This window comes from Mercenaria mercenaria, chromosome 8 (assembly GCF_021730395.1).
Source record: "Mercenaria mercenaria strain notata chromosome 8, MADL_Memer_1, whole genome shotgun sequence".
Taxonomy (NCBI): Eukaryota; Metazoa; Mollusca; class Bivalvia; order Venerida; family Veneridae; genus Mercenaria; species Mercenaria mercenaria.
The window spans coordinates 74,650,764-74,669,930 of record NC_069368.1 but is presented as its reverse complement, the minus strand read 5'-3'; the positions used below and the strand labels follow the sequence as shown (position 1 = coordinate 74,669,930).

At 36.4% G+C, this 19,167-nt stretch overlaps 1 protein-coding gene across 2 annotated transcripts in view; it reads right to left on the bottom strand.

Moving 5' to 3' along the window:
• LOC123566056 (lon protease homolog, mitochondrial) overlaps positions 1 to 19,167 on the bottom strand; it is a 61,730-nt gene that overhangs the window by 36,689 nt on the left and 5,874 nt on the right. Inside the window, exons 2-8 of one of the 2 annotated variants that reach the window (XM_045359889.2) lie at positions 16,950 to 17,038; positions 16,045 to 16,164; positions 15,035 to 15,105; positions 10,232 to 10,372; positions 8,646 to 8,752; positions 3,451 to 3,512; positions 1,817 to 1,881 (exon numbers count right to left, since the gene is read on the bottom strand). In XM_045359889.2, coding sequence (XP_045215824.2) covers positions 1,817 to 1,881; positions 3,451 to 3,512; positions 8,646 to 8,752; positions 10,232 to 10,372; positions 15,035 to 15,105; positions 16,045 to 16,164; positions 16,950 to 17,038 — 655 coding nt within the window. The remainder of the gene's footprint in view (positions 1 to 1,816; positions 1,882 to 3,450; positions 3,513 to 8,645; positions 8,753 to 10,231; positions 10,373 to 15,034; positions 15,106 to 16,044; positions 16,165 to 16,949; positions 17,039 to 19,167) is intronic. The other variant, XM_053550203.1, reaches the window with a different exon arrangement.

Below are 19,167 nucleotides of genomic sequence, written 5' to 3'. Positions count from 1 at the left end.
TGCGCACTGCACGTCGTCTTACTGTGGTACACATTCATGCCAAGTTATTTGAAAATCCATCCATCGATGACAAAGATATGGACCGGACACGCCCATCAATGCACTATCCTTTAACGTCTAAGTGTGACCTTGACCTTTGAGCTACGGACCTGGGTCTTGCCCACTGCACGTCGTCTTACTGTGGTACACATTCATGCCAAGTTATTTGAAAATCCATCCATCGATGACAAAGATATGGACCGGACACGCCCATCAATGCACTATCCTTTAACGTCTAAGTGTGACCTTGACCTTTGAGCTACGGACCTGGGTCTTGCGCACTGCACGTCGTCTTACTGTGGTACACATTCATGCCAAGTTATTTGAAAATCCATCCATCGATGACAAAGATATGGACCGGACACGAAAATTGCGGACGGACCGACAGACTGACAGACCGACAGACCGACGGACAGACAGACGGTTCAAAAACTATATGCCTCCCTTCGGGGGCATAAAAAATTCATGCAGTAACAGAAATTCCATGTTTTTGGTGGAAGTACACTTTTATACTTTGAAGTGTGTACTATTTTAAATAAAATGCACAGAACTTTTAACATATAAACTTAATAATTTTATATTTATACTATATGTAGTAATTGTTCTTTCCTGGGAAGAATCAGTACTGGCAGTAATATAGCCCACAACCCTTTATTAATTGGAAAACCCCTCCAAAACCATTTTACTCTGGTCGCAGGTTAATCAGTTTAGAAGGGTTCCACTGTACTGTGTACAATTAGGTAACATAAAATAAGTTGTAACATACACTAATAGAGTCAATTCCGTACTAAAGACCAACTATAAACAGAGTCAACATGTCTCTAGACACTATTTTTTCGAAGTATTAAACATCACCTACGAACAGCGGACTGTAACGGCTTTCCCAAACAATGTGTTAAACATCACCTACAGAGGACTGTTTTGGATTTCCCAAGCAATGCGATAAACATCACCTACAGAGGACTGTTTCAGCTTTCCCAAGCAATATGTTAAACATCATCTATAGAGGAGTGCTTGGATTTCCCAAGCAATGTGTTAAACATCACCTACAGAGGACTGTTTCGGCTTTCCCAAGCAATGTGTTAAACATCACCTACAGAATACTGTTTCGGCTTTCCCAAGCAATGTGTTAAACATCACCTACAGAGGACTGTTTTGGATTTCCCAAGCAATGTGTTAAACATCACCTACAGTGGAATGTTTTGGCTTTCCCAAGCAATGTGTTAAACATCACCTACAGAGGACTGTTTTGGATTTCCCAAGCAATGTGTTAAACATCACCTACAGAGGAATGCTTTGGCTTTCCCAAGCAATGTGTTAAACATCACCTACAGAGGAATATTCTGGCTTTCCCAAGCAATGTGTTATACATCACCTACAGAGGACTGTTTTGGATTTCCCAAGCAATGTGTTAAACATCACCTACAGAGGAATGCTTTGGCTTACCCAAGCAATGTGTTAAACATCACCTACAGAGGACTGTTTTGGCTTTCCCAAGCAATGTGTTAAACATCACCTACAGAGGACTGTTTTGGCTTTCCCAAGCAATGTGTTAAACATCACCTACAGAGGACTGTTTTGGCTTTCCCAAGCAATGTGTTAAACATCACCTACAGAGGAATGTTTTGGCTTTCCCAAGCAATGTGTTAAACATCACATACAGAGGAATATTCTGGCTTTCCCAAGCAATGTGTTATACATCACCTACAAACCAGAGGACTATTCGGTCCTCTCAAGCAGTGTGTTTATGCACACGTTTGACTCTACACAGGCTTACCAAGATCACTTAAGAAGACAGGATTTTCCATCACCCTTGCACCAACTTCTAACTGTATATGTGCCCTGAAAGTAGAGGTAAACAAATCTAAAAATAATCACCAAGAAATCATTTAATTTTTATTTGCACAGATAACTGTGGTTTACACCAAAATGGCCATTTCTTTCAAAACATGAATTTGCAATTTTCAAGATAAAATAAATGAAAAACTATCTTAAATATAATGTGTTCCTCCAGACTTCAATTCCTGGATCAGCAGAACCATGAAATCTAGAGTGGTGGAACCTATGCTCGCGGTATTTTGTACATATATAATCTTTTTAAGAAGCAAGAAAAAAATATTATTTCGACTTGCCTATGCAAAAACATAAAGTTATCCTCCTTTTATCGAAACATATTGTTGATGTGCATCATCACGTGACTTAGTCGTCTTGTGAGCTATCGACACGGCATACGTGAAAAGGTGAAAATTCGCCCTGAAGGGAACCTATGCTGGCGGTATGTAATATCGATTAAACTAAGGATGAAAAAAAAATTCAGCAGGCTTAAAATGAACAAACAAGCATATGCGAATATAATATTTAGCACATTACTCATTTATTATGTGCAAAACAAAAGAAATGAGGATAAAATTTAGTATGTGCCTCTATGTGTATATTTCCCTTACAGAAATAGAGTCACTATTAGAACAAAGCTTAAAAACGTATAATAATCTTGTTTAAAAACAGAATGTTCAAGTATTAAAGATTCAAACAACGACAGTGATTAACTCGCTAATGTTTTCTACACATCTTTTTTTGTGTAGGAAATTTACTCCTCCCTACATCTCAGAAAGAACCATTTGGACTTTGTCAAAATACTAAGATCAACATCGATCTTTTCATGGTTCGCAAGGCTATCGTAGTGTAGCCAGGCGTCACATTCATCCCATCTTGCTCTTAAATGTATCTTATATCTGAATGTAATGCATGATTTCTAAAAAAAACTAATTTTAGTTAGTGATTTTGACATATTTGTGTGAGATTTGTGCGACGGATACAGATTGTGTAAAATGTATCGGCTGCTGTATACGTAACGTGAGCGGCACGCGCGGCTATCGCTACGTTTTTTGTAAAGGCATTTCACCACTGACCAGTGTTGAACATAGCATGATGAAATATCTTTTATCAGTGCTTCTGCAGAAAGAATATTTATCGAAATACCGCGAGCACAGGAATACCGCAAGCATAGGTTCCACCACTCTACAAGCATTAGACTCATCTCTCAAGAATCATATAAAGATTTTACAGTTTGTCTTTATAAATTAACAAAATCCTACCAACATAAAGACAAAGGAAGGGCAAAAAAAAACAACAGAGCTTTGCAAAAGTACAATCTTAAGTTGTTATTAATTATACCCAAACAACACTAAAATATTTTCCTCTGTGGATAAAACTCACATCTGTACAGTTGTAGTGTTGTACAGCAACTTATGCTTACAAAAATTTTCTGTGAACTGACATTTTTATTCTTTCTTTTATATTTTTAGATACTCAGAGTACTAAGTGGCTGAAACATTGAGTCATTATACATGCAGTCTTACTCACTGGGTAATGAACATGCATTTTACAGAATATATTCCTGTACCTATTTACCTGAAGTAAGGGTTCATCACAATAATCTCTCGGATTGTCTGCAAAACTTCAGCAGTCAAAGCCTGCAATACAAGTGTTAAAATGTATTTGTTGATAATATGAGGTACATGTATATAACGTTTAATAATGTATTACCCATTTTTTACATCCATAGCACCATTCACCCTACATTGGATACAACATATATTCCATATTTGAAGATGTAACTTTTTTGGTATGATAAAGATCGATCCATCAAGTGGTTCATTAGAAGAAGTTGTTGAAAGATTTTTTCTGTTTTTAGCTCTAGCAGTCTACAAGGGGCACTATTTGAACAATTTGGGGAAAACACCTCTCAATGATGCTACAGATAAAGTCTGATGATCACCTATCAAGTGATTCATGAGAAGTTGTTTAAACTTTTTTTTCTATGTTTACCTCTAGCTACCCCTAAAAGGGCCCAAGTGCCCGCTTTTGAGAAAATTTGAGAGAGGACCTTACAATGATGTTACACACAAAGTTTGATGATGATCCAGCAGGTTGTTCATGAAAAGAAGATGTTACAAGGTTTGTTTAATATTTACTCGAGCGGCCCCTAAAAGTGGTCAAGTGCTCCCATTTGAAAAACAAGAGGGCCATGATGGCCCTAGATCGCTTACCTGAGTAACACACCATAACAGTGTAAATATGTTTGACCTAGTGACCCAGTTTTTGACACCACATGACCCAGTTTCAAACCTGTCTGAGTTTTTAAGGAGATAAACATTCTAACCAAGTTTCATGAAGGTTAGAGCAAAAATGTGGTAAACAAGATTTTTCTTCTATTTGGGGTGACCTAGTTTTTGACCTAACCTAACCCAACTTTTAACCTGTCTGAGTTTTCATAGACAAATATTCTGATCAATTTTCATTAAGACTGGACCAAAAATGTGGCCTCTTGAGTGTTTGTTTGTTTGTTTTGGGTTTAACGCCGTTTTTCAACAGTATTTCAGTCATGTAACGGTGGGCAGTTAACCTAACCAGTGTTCCTGGGTTCTGTACCAGTACAAACTTGTTCTCAGCAAGTAACTGCCAACTTCCCCACATGAATTATCAGAGGTGGAGGACTAATGATTTCAGACACAATGTCGTTTATCAAATAGTCACGGAGAACATACGCCCCACCCGAGGATCGGCCTCTTGAGTGTAAACAAGCATTTTCTTTGATTTGACCCAGTGACCTAGTTTTTTACCCTACATGAACCAGATTAGAACTTATTCAAACTTTCATAAAAACAATCATTCTGACAAAGTTTCGGGAAGACTGGAGCAAAAAAAGTTGCCTCTAGAGTGTAAACAAGCTTTTCCTTTGATTTGACATAGTAACCTAGTTTTTGATCCCATGTGACCCAGATTTGAAATCATCTAAAACTTCATGATAACAATCTGACAATGTTTTATGAAGACTGAATCAAAAATGTGTCTCCTAGAGTGTAAACAAGCTTTTTCTTTGATTTGACCTGGTGACCTAGTTTTTGACCAGTGACCCAGATAAAAACTCATCCGAGATTTCATACAGACAAACTTTCTGACTAAGTTTCATGCACATCAAATGAACAAGAGGGACATGATGACCCAATATCACTCACCTGTTAAACTTAGCCTTGGAATCATCAAGATAAACATTCTGATCAAGTTTCATGAAGATAGAGTCATAAATGTGGCCTCAACAGTGTTAACAAGCTTTTCCTTTGATTTAAGTGGTGACCCCACATGAGCCAGTTTCAAACTTGGCTTAGGAATCATCAACATAAACATTTTGACCAAGTTTCATGAAGATAGGGTCATAAATATGGCCTCTAGGCTGTTAAAAAGCTTTTCCTTTGATTTGACCTGGTGACCTAGTTTTTGACCCCACATGACCCAGTTTGAAACTTGGCCTAGGAATCATCAAGATAAACATTCTGTGCAAGTTTGTATCAAATCAAAGCATAAATGAAACCTCTGTATGGCTGAAAGGGCCAAAATAGAAAATTTTGCCCCTTTCAGGGGCAGTAACTTTAGAACACATGATGGAATCTAGCCAGTTTTCTAAAGGAACCAAGATTTTATTGTGACTCTAGAACACATGATGGAATCTAGCCGGTTTTCGAAAGGAACCGAGATTTTATTGTGACTTAAGTTGTGTGTAAGAAATAGTTACTGTTCTAGGAATAGGTCTGCACTGTGTTGATAGACCTGTGAGGGATTTGTGAACCTAGGGAGTGAGGCTTTCAAATCTCCTCACAGGTCTATAAACACAATGCAGACCTATTCCGAGAAAGATAACTGACTAATCTACATGCTTCTTTGTTTTACATAGTCCAGATTGATTTCAGATTTGTAAAATGTTTGTAATATGTATGTATAATTAAAAACAAATAATTAAAAGAAGGAAAAAGACCAATGTGTGCTACAATTTATCAGATACTATTAATATAACAAAATGCCCAACTTGCTACGCACCTGTAAATATATTAATCAGCAACTAGGACATGACATTTGTATTGCATGAAAAATCCGTGCACATCTGGGAAACATTGAGAAGATTATAGTCTCTTTCTCAGGGCAGCAATGTGGTCAGAATTTGACGCGAATGGTATTTTATAAGTTTTTTGACAATATTATTTGAAGAAACTGCAAAGAAACTGCAAGTTTATTTAGTTCTTTAATTTACCACTTACACTGCCGTATAAATTTAACATAACATTATCACAAGAAATGCCATCTGTATCACGTTAGCCAGTAAATGGTGCGTGCCCATTACATTACACATAAATAGCGTAACTGGGTTCTCTTGCATATTTTTTGTAAAATAATCTTAGCAGGCTGGGCATTTCCCCAAAGGGTAGATCATCTCGATCGGGATAAATAATTTACACCAATCAGTGTAACGGGGATAACATAGGAACAATAGAAAACACTAAAGTTTTGAAAACTTTTTATTAAGAAAGTGCTAAAAGTTATAGTATTACATCATGATAAAATACATATATAAAAATCAGAGTCTTTTACAAACGGGAAAACAGATAAAACTGTACACAGGCATGTTTGTATTGTTGATATATAGGTGAACTAAATCAATAATATAAACTAGTATACAAAATATAAATGTTAGTACTTTTCTAGAGATACTGTAACTTTTGTGTTCTTTCCGTTGTTCTTGTATTTCCTCGATCTGGGCAGAATAATCCGACCGAAGTTATACCCTGATCAGGCGCGCCAAGACGACACAACGAAATGTGCTAAAAACAGCGCGCACACCATCGAGAAGATATGAAAACCTTCTATCTTCTTGACAATGAAAGTAATGGGTACTACTAATTAAGAGGTTTGTAGTTTGAGGCCTTTGTTCTCTGTGACATGGCAACAATTTGAATAAACTTAACTTCGTTTAAAGTCGTTCCGGTTCTCCACATCTGATTCACATGAAGAAGTTGTCAGTTACTTGTGGATGTAAAGTCAATACAAGTATAGAATCCAGGAAACTGACTGTTTTACATAAATTAAAGACTGTAAAGTAAATGGCATAAGACTGACAAAAACTTTGTGCAGTGCAAAATATATAATATTATTTAAAGGAATAAAAATGTCAACTGTTAATTTGATATGGATTAACCATATTCAGCAAAATAAGAACATTTTTCAGAAAACGAGACATGTGCATTTCCCACCCATTACCAGTTCTTAAAACCTGCCTTTAAAATATGTTGAAACTATTAATCTTATTTCAGATACGTCCGGAAATATTATAAAATATATCAAAAACATTTAACTGGGTTATTTTCTAAAATACAACTTTTGTCATTTATGTTCCATGTTAATTGTATGGCAAATCGTCATAATTTTCATTAGCTGATTAATAACTAACTTGGAGGAATTTTGTGGTGTTTGTATTTATTGCAATTATATCATTGTCATTATTTTTCATAAGTGGACGGATAGCTCAATGGTTTGCACACTGGCCTTCCAATCCTGAGGTCGGGGGTTCGATCCCCGGCAGCTACTCTGGAATTTTTAGAAACGCTTTTCAGTGTTTCCCACCCAACTAGAGGTGTACTGGTCAGGAACCCAGGCAATCCTTGCGTGTATCAGTGCTATACACTGGGCACGTCTATTCGCAACGAGCTAGGCTAAGTTAGCCGGACAAGCTGTATCTGATTTCTGATCTCTCTGTCGTGGGGGCTTTGTTTCACTCTGTCCCTCTGGTCAGATCGCTCTGTGTCTGTACTAGTAGAGGATGAATTATGCGCCCTGTGTGGCTGCATTAGAACTATGTAAAGCGCCTTTGAATGTGAAATTGATCATGAAAAGGGCGCTATATAAATCTGGTATAATTAAAATAATAATAATTTTTTTTGTTAAATAGAATGTCCCATTTCATGAAGTATTCTCTACTTAGACAGAAGAGTATGCCCGTTTCAACTTCCAGAAAAATCTGTGTAAAACTGAATGTTAAAATTTTACAGCAAAGTCATGTTTATATCAGTTTTGAAGATGTGTAAAACTGGTTGAAACATTTTACTTAAAACGCACTTTTTTGAAACAAGTGATAATATTATTTACACCGTAAATGACATGCATGGACTTCTCATGTTTCTACTGCATTGTTACGGTCGCTTATGCACAACCTGTAAGTTTAAATTTAATCTCTGACAAATGCGCAAGTGTGACGACTCTTTGGCTCAGTGGTTAGAGCATTGGACTAGCATTCGAGCAACCCGCGTCCGAATCCCATTACAGACACATGGGATTTTATGTCGTAATTTTTTTTGTGTAAACAGTAGAAGTAGGACGCGTCTGGTAATTGTTATAGACCTCTAAAGTGGTCTATAAGCTGTTATAGAAGCCGGTAGGTACTATCGTGTTCACAAGGTAAAAATTAACAAATTTTGACTCTTTCAGGGGTCGAACAGGGGCCGTAACTCCAGAACCTATGACTGGATCTGACGGATTCATCACGGAATCCAAGACCTATTCTTGTAAAAGATATTTTGGAAGTCTGTATCAAATCAAACCATAAATGAAGTCTCTATATGGCTGCAAATTGAGTGCATCAATCCTAAAAATTGAACACAAACAAATAAAATTCCACTTTGTATTTAAAAATTAGAAATCCTTGCATTTTTGCCCATAAAAAGTAGTTCTTTTGGCCAGAACAAATAATACAATGACATATCACAGTAAATGAACTTTACCTTTATTTCATCATTCCTTTTGAAAGGTTCATGTTTTACATTTTCTGTTTCAACCATGAGAACTGGTTCCTGTGGATCTAACATCTCTTCTTTAGGTGTAAATAAATCTGTAAACAAACACTTTGATATAGAAAAATTTTTTGCCATTGGTATGTAGCATTTAACTTGATCACACTTCATAAAAGTTGGCAGAAATGTCAAGTAAAGGTCTCGTAAATTATGACAAGGTTGCAGACATGCTGACAGAACAACAAACTGGATTAATTTATAAGGTGATTAATGTAGATCTTTCTGCTGTACATTTATTTAAAACTACATAAAGCACAAATGTTTCAGTAGGTATAAACTACAAAAATTCAGAAAATAAACTCCCAAAAAGCTAGTTTTTGAAAATCTTTTCAATTTCAATGCATGAACATGCTTTGAATCCATTCAGTACATTTTTACATGATGATTTCAATAAGCAATAATTAGAGATTAATAATGATCATCAATTCCAAACCTCAATACTGCTTGAAACTAGATGAAACAGCATCTAAACATGCAATATATCTGTTCTACTTTAAAAATGCATAACTTTATATCTGATATACTTTTTGAAACATGTATAATAATATACACTTACTGAATGTCTTGATGGTCAATAGTCAAAACTGCTGCCTGAGCTCTGATGGACCAGGGGTCAATAGTCAAAACTGCTGCCTGAGCTCTGATGGACCAGGGGTCAATAGTCAAAACTGCTGCCTGAGCTCTGATGGACCAGGGGTCAATAGTCAAAACTGCTGCCTGAGCTCTGATGGACCAGGGGTCAATAGTCAAAACTACTGCCTGAACTCTGATGTACCAGGGGTCAATAGTCAAAACTGCTGCCTGAGCTCTGATGGACCAGGGGTCAATAATCAAAACTGCTGCCTGAGCTCTGATGGACCAGGGGTCAGTGGTTTTGACTGTTGACCAGCAAGCCATTAAATCAGTGTTTTATGAAGAGATATCAGAAATTAATTTTCACAGTTTTGTTTTTTAAGTTTTGAATTACTAGCCCAGTGAGCATGAGTTGAATTTAGGTCTGTCATATAGCAAAAACTATGGAACAACAATTTGTATAAGATTACATGTAATAAAATGGATATATTTATACCATTTATACCAAGCAGATTAATGTGACTACACAGCTATTGTCATAGAGTGTGAAAAATGTACAGACAGACTGTGACTCCAACCCTTTGCATAGAATACATTTCTGACGAACTATTGGCCGAGCTGCAGGTGCCTTTTACACATAATATGCCTACTATATAGATATTAACAAAGCTGAGCTGTAATAAAATTGTTTAAACACAAAGCAGTATATAGTGCTGCCTATCCTAAGCTTTTATAAAGCTTGGACCATATTGTAAATTGGCTCTGCCAAATATGCCATCCACTATAAATAAAGTCGTTACTTACTTACTTACTTATAAACATGTTAGTATGAGATCTGATGCTAAGTGAGTTGCAAATAGTGTTGCGAAGGGTTTATTCCTAAAACTGTGTAAAATGTAAAATCTGAATTTTGATTAAAACATTCTGAACAAAAACATATTGACCTTTTATATTATCTGTATCAACTGCATCAGGAATATTTTCTGTACAATCTGAAGTAACATCAACATCATCTTCTTTCTTTAAGCGACTATTCCTTCTTTCTTTTCTTGTCATTCTTACAGACCGCGTTTTTAACTGGTTTGCTAATAACAGTATACAAATGGAAAAAATTTAAGATATATTTGAACCAGAGATTGTTAAGAGTACATGTCTCCACATACTACTTCATAAAATGGGAAGGTGAACTAATATGCAATATCTTGTCCAGGGAACTGCTGACAATACACAAACCTTGGTACTATACCTTCTTACAAAGGTTACTTGAAATCCTACAAGCAATTTCAGAGGAGTAGTCCACACAACTTTTGTGACAGAGGAACAGACAGAAAAGACAATATCAGTATATCTCGATGAACAAGGTATTTCAACAATATGAGTTACCCAAATAAATGCTACGAAAAAGCAATAAACTTGAATTAGCAACCAATTTCATTAAAAATGGTATCCCCGGCAGAGTGTATATTTGTCAGGGGAGTGTCATCAGGCTATAGGGAAGATATATTCTATGAAGACTTTAAACAAGAGGGCCATGATGGTCCTATACATCGCTCACCAGAGTTGATCTGGCCTACTGACCTAGTCTTTAACCAAGACAAACATTCTGACTAAATTTCATAAAGATTTGGTTACAACTGTGGCCTCTAGAGTGTTCACAAGCTTTTCCTTTGATTTGACCGGTGACCTAGTTTTTGACCCCACATGACCCAGATTGGAACTTGACCTATAGATAGATTATTAAAACAAACATTCTGACTAATTCTCATGAGTTTCAAACTTAAATTGTGGTCTCTAGAATGTTGAAAAGATTTTCCTTTGATTTGGCCTAGTGACCTAGTTTTTGACCCCACATGACACAATACTGACCTAGAAATCATCCAGCCAAACTTTCCGACTAAGTTTCATAAATATCGAGTCACCATTGTGGCCTCTAGATTGTTCGCAGGCTTTTCCTTTGATTTAACCAGGTGACCTAGTTTTTAATCCAACATGACCCAGTTTCGAACATGACCTAGAGATCATCAAGATTAACATTCTGACCAAGTTTCATAAAGATTGGGTCACAAATGTGGTCTCTAGCTTGTTCACAAGCTTTTCCATTGATCTGACCTACTGACCTAGTTTTTGATACAACATGACCTAGATTCAAATTTGACATAGAGATCATCATTACTAACATTCTGATCAAGTTTCATAAAGACTGGGTCACAAATGTGGTCTCTAGAGTGTTCACAAGCTTTTCCTTTGATCTGATTTACTGACCTAGTTTTTGACCCCACATGATCCAGTTTCTAACTTGACCTAGAGATCATCAAGACAAACGTTCTGACCAAGTTTCATAAAGATTGGATCAAAAATGTGGTCTCTAGAGTGTTCACAAGCTTTTCTTTTGATTTGACCTACTAACCTAGTTTTCAACCCCACATGATCCAATTTCGAATCTGACCTAGAGATCATCAAGACTAAAATTCTGACCAAGTTTCATAAAGATTGGGTCAAAAATGTGGTCTCTAGAGTGTTCACAAGCTTTTCCATTGATCTGACCTACTGACCTAGTTTTTGACCCCACATGACCCAGTTTCGAACATGACCTAGAGATCATCAAGACTAACATTCTGACCAAGTTTTCATAAAGATTGGGTCACAAATGTGGTCTCTAGAGTGTTCACAAGCTTTTCCTTTGATCTGACCTACTGACCTAGTTTTTGAACCCACATGACCCAGTTTCGAACTTGACCTAGAGATCATCAAGACTATTCTGACCAAGTTTCATAAAGATTGGGTCACAAATGTGGCCTCTAGAGTGTTCACAAGGCAAATGTTGACGCACGACGCACAACTGACGACGCACGACGGACGCCGACGGAAAAAAATGCATTTAAGCCTTGAAAAAATGGGAACTTGTTTCAGAATCTAGAATAAGATACAAGCATAATAAATGGTTAATTTTCAGATATACCATTTGATGTTACTAGTGTTATCTGATGCAAGATAAGAGCAAACTGAGTAACACTGAAGCATGTCAAAACATTCAAGGGTGACCTTGACCTAGTCCATCTAGAACATGGGTCAAGCACTTTGTCATGTTAAGACAAACATTCAAATAAAGTTTAATGAATATCCTTCTGTGGGTAGGGAAGACATAGACAAGACATGAAATCTGAGGCTCATACTGTTGGTAGGGAAGACATAGACAAGACATAAAGTCTGAGGCTCATACTGTTGGTAGGGAAGACATAGACAAGACATAAAATCTGAGGCTCATACTTTGATTTTCAAGTGTGACCTTGAGCTTGGGCTGACACAATTATCATCTTGATTTTATAAGTGGAACATTCTACTACCCTTCAAGGCATATATCTTAAGGAATCTAAGGCACAAATAGTTGTCATTCATTTAATACATTGACCCGAGACCAAAGTAACTGCAGCATGTATTCTGCAAGTCATCTATATATTAGGTGAAACATCCAACAGAAGTTTCATAAATACTGTTAAAGCAGTTTAAGACCAGACAGGAATCCAAGGATCAATGTTTGACCTTCAGTTGTGACCCAGACCTTGGGCTAGCACACTTTAAACAAGAGGTCTGCAGATGAACATTCATGGCAAGTTTCATATATCCTTCATGTGATTAAGAGGATATTGAGTGGTCACAAAATTCAAAGGTCAGTCATCTGACCTTCAACTGTGACCTTAACCTTGGGTAGACAGCAACATGAGTTCTTCATTTTGTACTGATGAGATGAACATTCCATCCAAGTAACCTCTAATTCTGACCTTGACCTAAAGTGGGCAATTAAAACACAAGTTTTGCACAAGTCATGATCTTGAGAAGACGAACAGTCATTCTTGACTCTACTTTCATAAAAAATTTTCAAGGGATTAAATAGATATCAAGGTGGCCATGCTGTGAACTTAAGGTAGAATGTGCCACCTACTGATTTTCAACAGACTGTTATAAAAAATTCACAAATTATAGTTGACGATATTTCCGAAAGAATGGTATTTTTTCTAGTTCTCTGTTATTCTCCATTTTGCCGCTGTAAATCTTCAAACATGGCCTCTAACGTCGTTTTTTAGCAGAGCCCATAATGACATACTTGACAGGTTTTTTAAGTAGCATTTTTATGTAAAACAAAAACACAGTAAAAATTTTTTATTTTCAAGTTTGTGTTAAAATCATCCCTCCAGTAATACATAATGTGTGAAAGAATAAATACCAGCTTGCTGAAAATATCTATTTTAATTTGTGAAAATTTCGTAACAGTCCGTTGAAAATCTGTAGGTTATTACAAATGTGAATACGACCAAGCTATTACCAGTATAAACAAAGCATGCTATTAGCTGGTAAATGAAGTAAGTGATAAGAAGTTACTGCACATCAGATACATTTAATTTTGGTAAGCCAATTTTACCAAAATGAGGGAATTTTAATTTCAGATTTTATAGAATTTGATGTTTAACACAAATGTGGTTAAATTAATTTCTAATAATGTCATTTAAACTTAACAAGGCACACAATTAATATGCATATACCATTTTTTCATGACGGGTATCCATTGACATTAATTGGAACCATGTGATACAAAGTTTTAAGAATAGTGTAGAAATATTATGTTATAATATTGAAATAATTTTCACCCTGAACATCATGTGTTACTTATGTCACAAAAATAACAATGATTGCTACAGTTATAGCTTGCTGAAACAAATGTATGTTACAGTATAGCTTAAATTTGTACGGTAATTTTTTCTCAACCTATATTGAAAACAAATTATATACCATGTCCAAAACATCCCAAAGTTCAGTATCAAAATACAAAGGGTGGCAATTAAAGTCTTAAAACACCCATACTTATCACATTATTCCTAGTTAACCTCTGAAAATAACTGCCAAAATGATAATGTTTCTAAATAGAGAATTCATCTAAGTCTCATGGGAACCATCTAAAGGTACAGGAAGTTAGTAATAAGCTTACATTTATAGCCTTAATAAATTTCTAAAAAATCTGCCTAATCTCAAACAAAAATGTTATTACGAGGCTAATTTATATCTAAGCTGCACCCTCTTGCTACATAAATGCTTCATTACAGTGGGAGTAGACAAAAGTTTGAGCTATCAGATCTTGGATTTCTATGACTTTGACCTTGAGCCAGTTGACCTGGGTTGTGCACTCTCGTCTCTGCATGTCTACAACTAATGCTAGTTTTATGAAAATGGCTCTAGTAGTTCAAAAAGATTAGTAGATACAAATTTGACTTTTTTGATCTTTGAACTCAAAACGTGACCTTGACCTTGGACCTAGTGACCAGGATTGTGCACATTGCAGGTTGTCTTGGTGAGGTAAATACTCCATACCAGTTTCATAAAAGTCTTCGAAGCGGTTCAGAAGATATTGAGCGGACATGAAGTTAAATTACAAGACCTTGGAAACACAGGTGTGACCTTGACCTTGGACTTAGTGACCTGCGTTGTGTACTCTGCACATCACCATGATGAGGTTAACAGTTGGTTAGAGTTTTATGACAATCTTCCCAGTAGTTAAGAAAATATGGAGTGGACACGAATAGGGACGGACAGACAGACCAACTGATAACAGACATGCATGACTCCAACATATAGCAATCTTACACTTTGTATCTGGGGATATATTTACTGCTTTAAATGGTGTTTTGTTACAGTTTACAGTAAGGTGTATTACATGGCCCTTTGTTTCAGAAAAAGGTGGGAACTTAGTATCTTACCTAGATGTTTTGTTACTGCTTCTAAATCATCACCAATGTCTGGTTCCTGTAGTTGTTTTAATATGGATATTCTGAAATATTTCAAGAAACTGTTATCAAGGATTACAGGGTAAAAGAAAATATACACTGTTTGAAAACACATATGCAGTGACCGATGACCTGTTGGAAGTTACTGGAAATGTAAATTTCAGTCCCATGTACACAGTAATTTTTGATTAACTAGGGGTCATCTACTGACCATACACCAGATATTCATACTAAATGTTTTCAATTTCAAAGTCACTTTTGAATAATGACCCAAAATTTAAGAGGGGTCATGACCAGGTAACAGGCAGCTATTCTATGAAGTCTGAAGGCCCTAGGCTCAAGCCTTGTGTTCAGTATCAACAACCAAGATTTCTTCTAGATATTAATTTGAAACCGTTTTCAGTCTAACAGTCAATGTTATCTTGACCTTTGAAGCACTGACCTCTTAAACATCAGGGGTCATCCAATGACCTTGGGCAATGATCACAGAAAGGCTGAAGGTTAAAGCTCCTGTAGTCATTCTTGACAAACAAACAAAATACTACCTGGCTTAATACCCTTATTAAATATGATGAATGCTCATGTTAAGAAAATCTTCCAGAAACAAACTCTTTCCAGTCTATTCTTGGGACAACTTTTACTTCCTTCAGTATATGTTATGACAAACTACTCTAAATACTGATTTTGAAATTCAGTTTTCAATACTGCAATAATTTTGCATAATAACTGACCTATTAATAGATTATCAACATAAATTTATTGGTACAGTATAGACATAATGACAACCCTAATATCTATCACAAACATTGGTGTAGTTTACCGCCAGCATAAACTGTAACTTTTTGAATTCAATGTATTTCCCTAACATGATTTTACTGCCATCACAGGAAACAGGAAAGCCCTCTGTATTGTTTAAGCAAAATTATCACTAAAAAGTACTCTTTCACTATGATTAGAAATTAGAGATTATCATAATGTGTCACCTTCTAAGACTCTTTACTGTCATTCTGAGCTTATCTTCAAATGACTGCATTTCAGTAATCTGTACAAAACTACCAACATTGTAGACATCTGACAAGTTCTCAACAACATCACTTTCATTACTGTAAAAAGGTACAGAAGATTATCGGTGAAAAACAAAATTCAGGTTTGTAAGTATGAACAGAAAATAGATTGAATATATAAAAATTCATTATTAAATGTAGACATATATGATTTAAGATTTACACTGAATTGAAGTTGCGGTAAAGTGGATAAGGAGTTGGTGTCTCAATCCAGAAGCGTCAACACCCAGAGATGATACAATCAAGAGGTGGCTCTATCCAGAGGTGATACAATCCACATGTGTCTCAATCCAGAGGGGACACAACCTAGGGTGACACAATCTAAAGGTAGCTCAATACAGGTGACTCAATCCATGGTGACTCAATAGAGGTGGCTCAATGCAGGGTGACATAATCCAAAGGTGGCTCAATAGAGGTGGCTCAATCCTGGGTGACACAATCCAAAGGTGGCTCAATAGAGGTGGCTCAATGCAGGGTGACATAATCCAAAGGTGACTCAATAGAGGTGGCTCAATGCAGGGTGACATAATCCAAAGGTGGCTCAATAGAGATGGTTCAATCCTGAGAGTTGTCTCAATCCAGAGGTGACTCAATACAGACTCTGAGGTGACTCATGTGTGGGTTTTTTCACTCACTTTCAGACAGCATGATAACACTGGTGAAGTACACAACAATACTGTTCTGAGGACTTTAGTACAGACACCATGTCATTTTCATAACATTCATTAGTATACATATTTATGTAAATTAGCATTTCAATCCTGCACACTATTCCACTGTAAAGAGTTTGAACTGATACATAAAAATACTCAAAGTTTGCTTACTTATCATCTTTTTTTAAAAACACACCAGCATATGGCAAGTTTAATCTCACTTTCCGCTGTATCACATCAATTAATCTTTGGTCATTTACCTGAAAAGTAAGAATGTATGTACTGTACTACTTCAAATGTACAGGTTATGCATTTCAATGAAACAAAATTGAAAGGTAGCCTTCAAAATGATGTAGCTACACATTCAGTGAAGACTTCCTCTTGATAACCCAATATCCCTTTTTTACAGTAAACATAATATGTGTCCATAGGACACTTGTGCCCCCGCGTCCGGTCACCTTACAATCATATGTTACTTGTGACAATGCAAGACTAAATAAAGGTTTCTATAACATTGGGTTGGTGGTGTTAGTCAGTGGGTAGGGGGGTGAAGGGGTAACAGAGTGTATTGATACTATAAAATACCAACAAGAAACACAAGGCAAAAGAAACTGAAAGAGTAATTATCTTCTCTTTACAGATGGGGAGGGTATGAAGGGGATAAAACTGCAGGTGCACAACTTCACATGCTGAACAATATTCCTACAGTAAGTTTCATCAGTCCAGGTCATTTTCTTTTAAGATATATGCAACACAAACATACCTATTTCTGACTAAGTCAAGGGCCGTAACTCTGGTCTGGCTGAGAGAAATCCCAAACCAGAACCGCAGGTGCACAACTTCACATGCTGAACAATATTCCTACAGTAAGTTTCATCAGTCCAGGTCATTTCCTTTTAAGATATATGCAACACAAACATTTGGGTTCTTAATACCTATTTCTGACTAAGTCAAGGGCCGTAACTCTGGTCTGGCTGAGAGAAATCCCAAACTAAAACCAAAGGTGAACAAGAGTTGTCATTAATGGTGACAAATGCCCCCGCAGTGCCTTGACCTTTGATCTGGTGACCTTGACCTTTGACCTGGTGATCCCAAAGTCAATAGGGGTCGTGTACTCAATAAGTACTATTAGCATATGAAGTTTGAAGGTCCTGGATGCAGTGGTTCGTGAGTAAAGTGCCTTCATGCAAAATGTTAACATTGGCCCCTGTGACCTTGACCTTTGACTTGTGACCCCAAAGTCAGTAAGGTTCGTGTACTCAGCATGTGAAGTTTGAAGGTCCTGGGTGCAGTCGTTCGCGAGTAACGTGCCTTCATGCAAAAAGTTAACATTGGCCCCTGTGACCTTGACCTTTGACCTGGTGACCCCAAAGTCAGTAGGGGTCGTGTACTCAATAAGTACTATCAGCATGTGAAGTTTGAAGGTCTTGGGTGCAGTGGTTCGCGAGTAAAGTGCCTTCATGCAAAAAGTTAACATTGTGACGAATGGACTAACGAACGAACAGACGGACAGTTGAAAACTAATATGCCTCCCTTCAGGGGCATAACAACTTCACATGACAAATTATATTTCTCTCTACATCAAATGTCATTTGAGATATATGCGATATACACTTTTAAGCCCTTTATGCATATTGTTTATCATGTCAAGGGTCTGGCTGAGTGAAATCAAAAATAAAACATGACGTGCACAAATTCACATGATGAAGAACAATTCTTTAATGATTCATGATTCTGGATAAAATACTTTTCCAGATATTTGAGTGACAAACTTTTAGGCCATTTATGCATATTTTATAAAGTCAAGGGATGTAACTCTGACTTGGCTGAGTTAAATCCCAAACAAAACCCCAGATACACAACTTCATATGCTATATAACAATCCTTTTCTGTATCATTTTCTGTTTTGTTGGGTTTAAGGTCACACTGACACAATCATAGGTCATATTGCAACTTTTCAGCTTTTGATGGTGGAAGAAGACCCCTGGTGTACAGCTTCACATGTTGAATAACAATCCTACATTGTTACATGACTTTAAGTCAAATACTTTTTGAGATACACTGTACATGTGGTACAAACTTTTAGGCCTTTATGAATATTTTTTACTCAAGGGCCATCCCTTTGGTCTTACAGAGTGAAATCCCAAACAAAGCCCCATATGCACAATTTCACATATTGAATAACTATCTATGTTTGATAACTCTAGGTCAATACTATTTTAGATATGCATGACACAAATTCTGATGGACAGATTGACTGACATTACAGAAGAATGGATGGACAAATATATAAATAAAAAATACCCCCTATATATATAAAATAAACACGTGTTTTTATGGGAATTTTGTAAGATAACTTTTATGTTTTATAGAATTGACTCTGGTAACC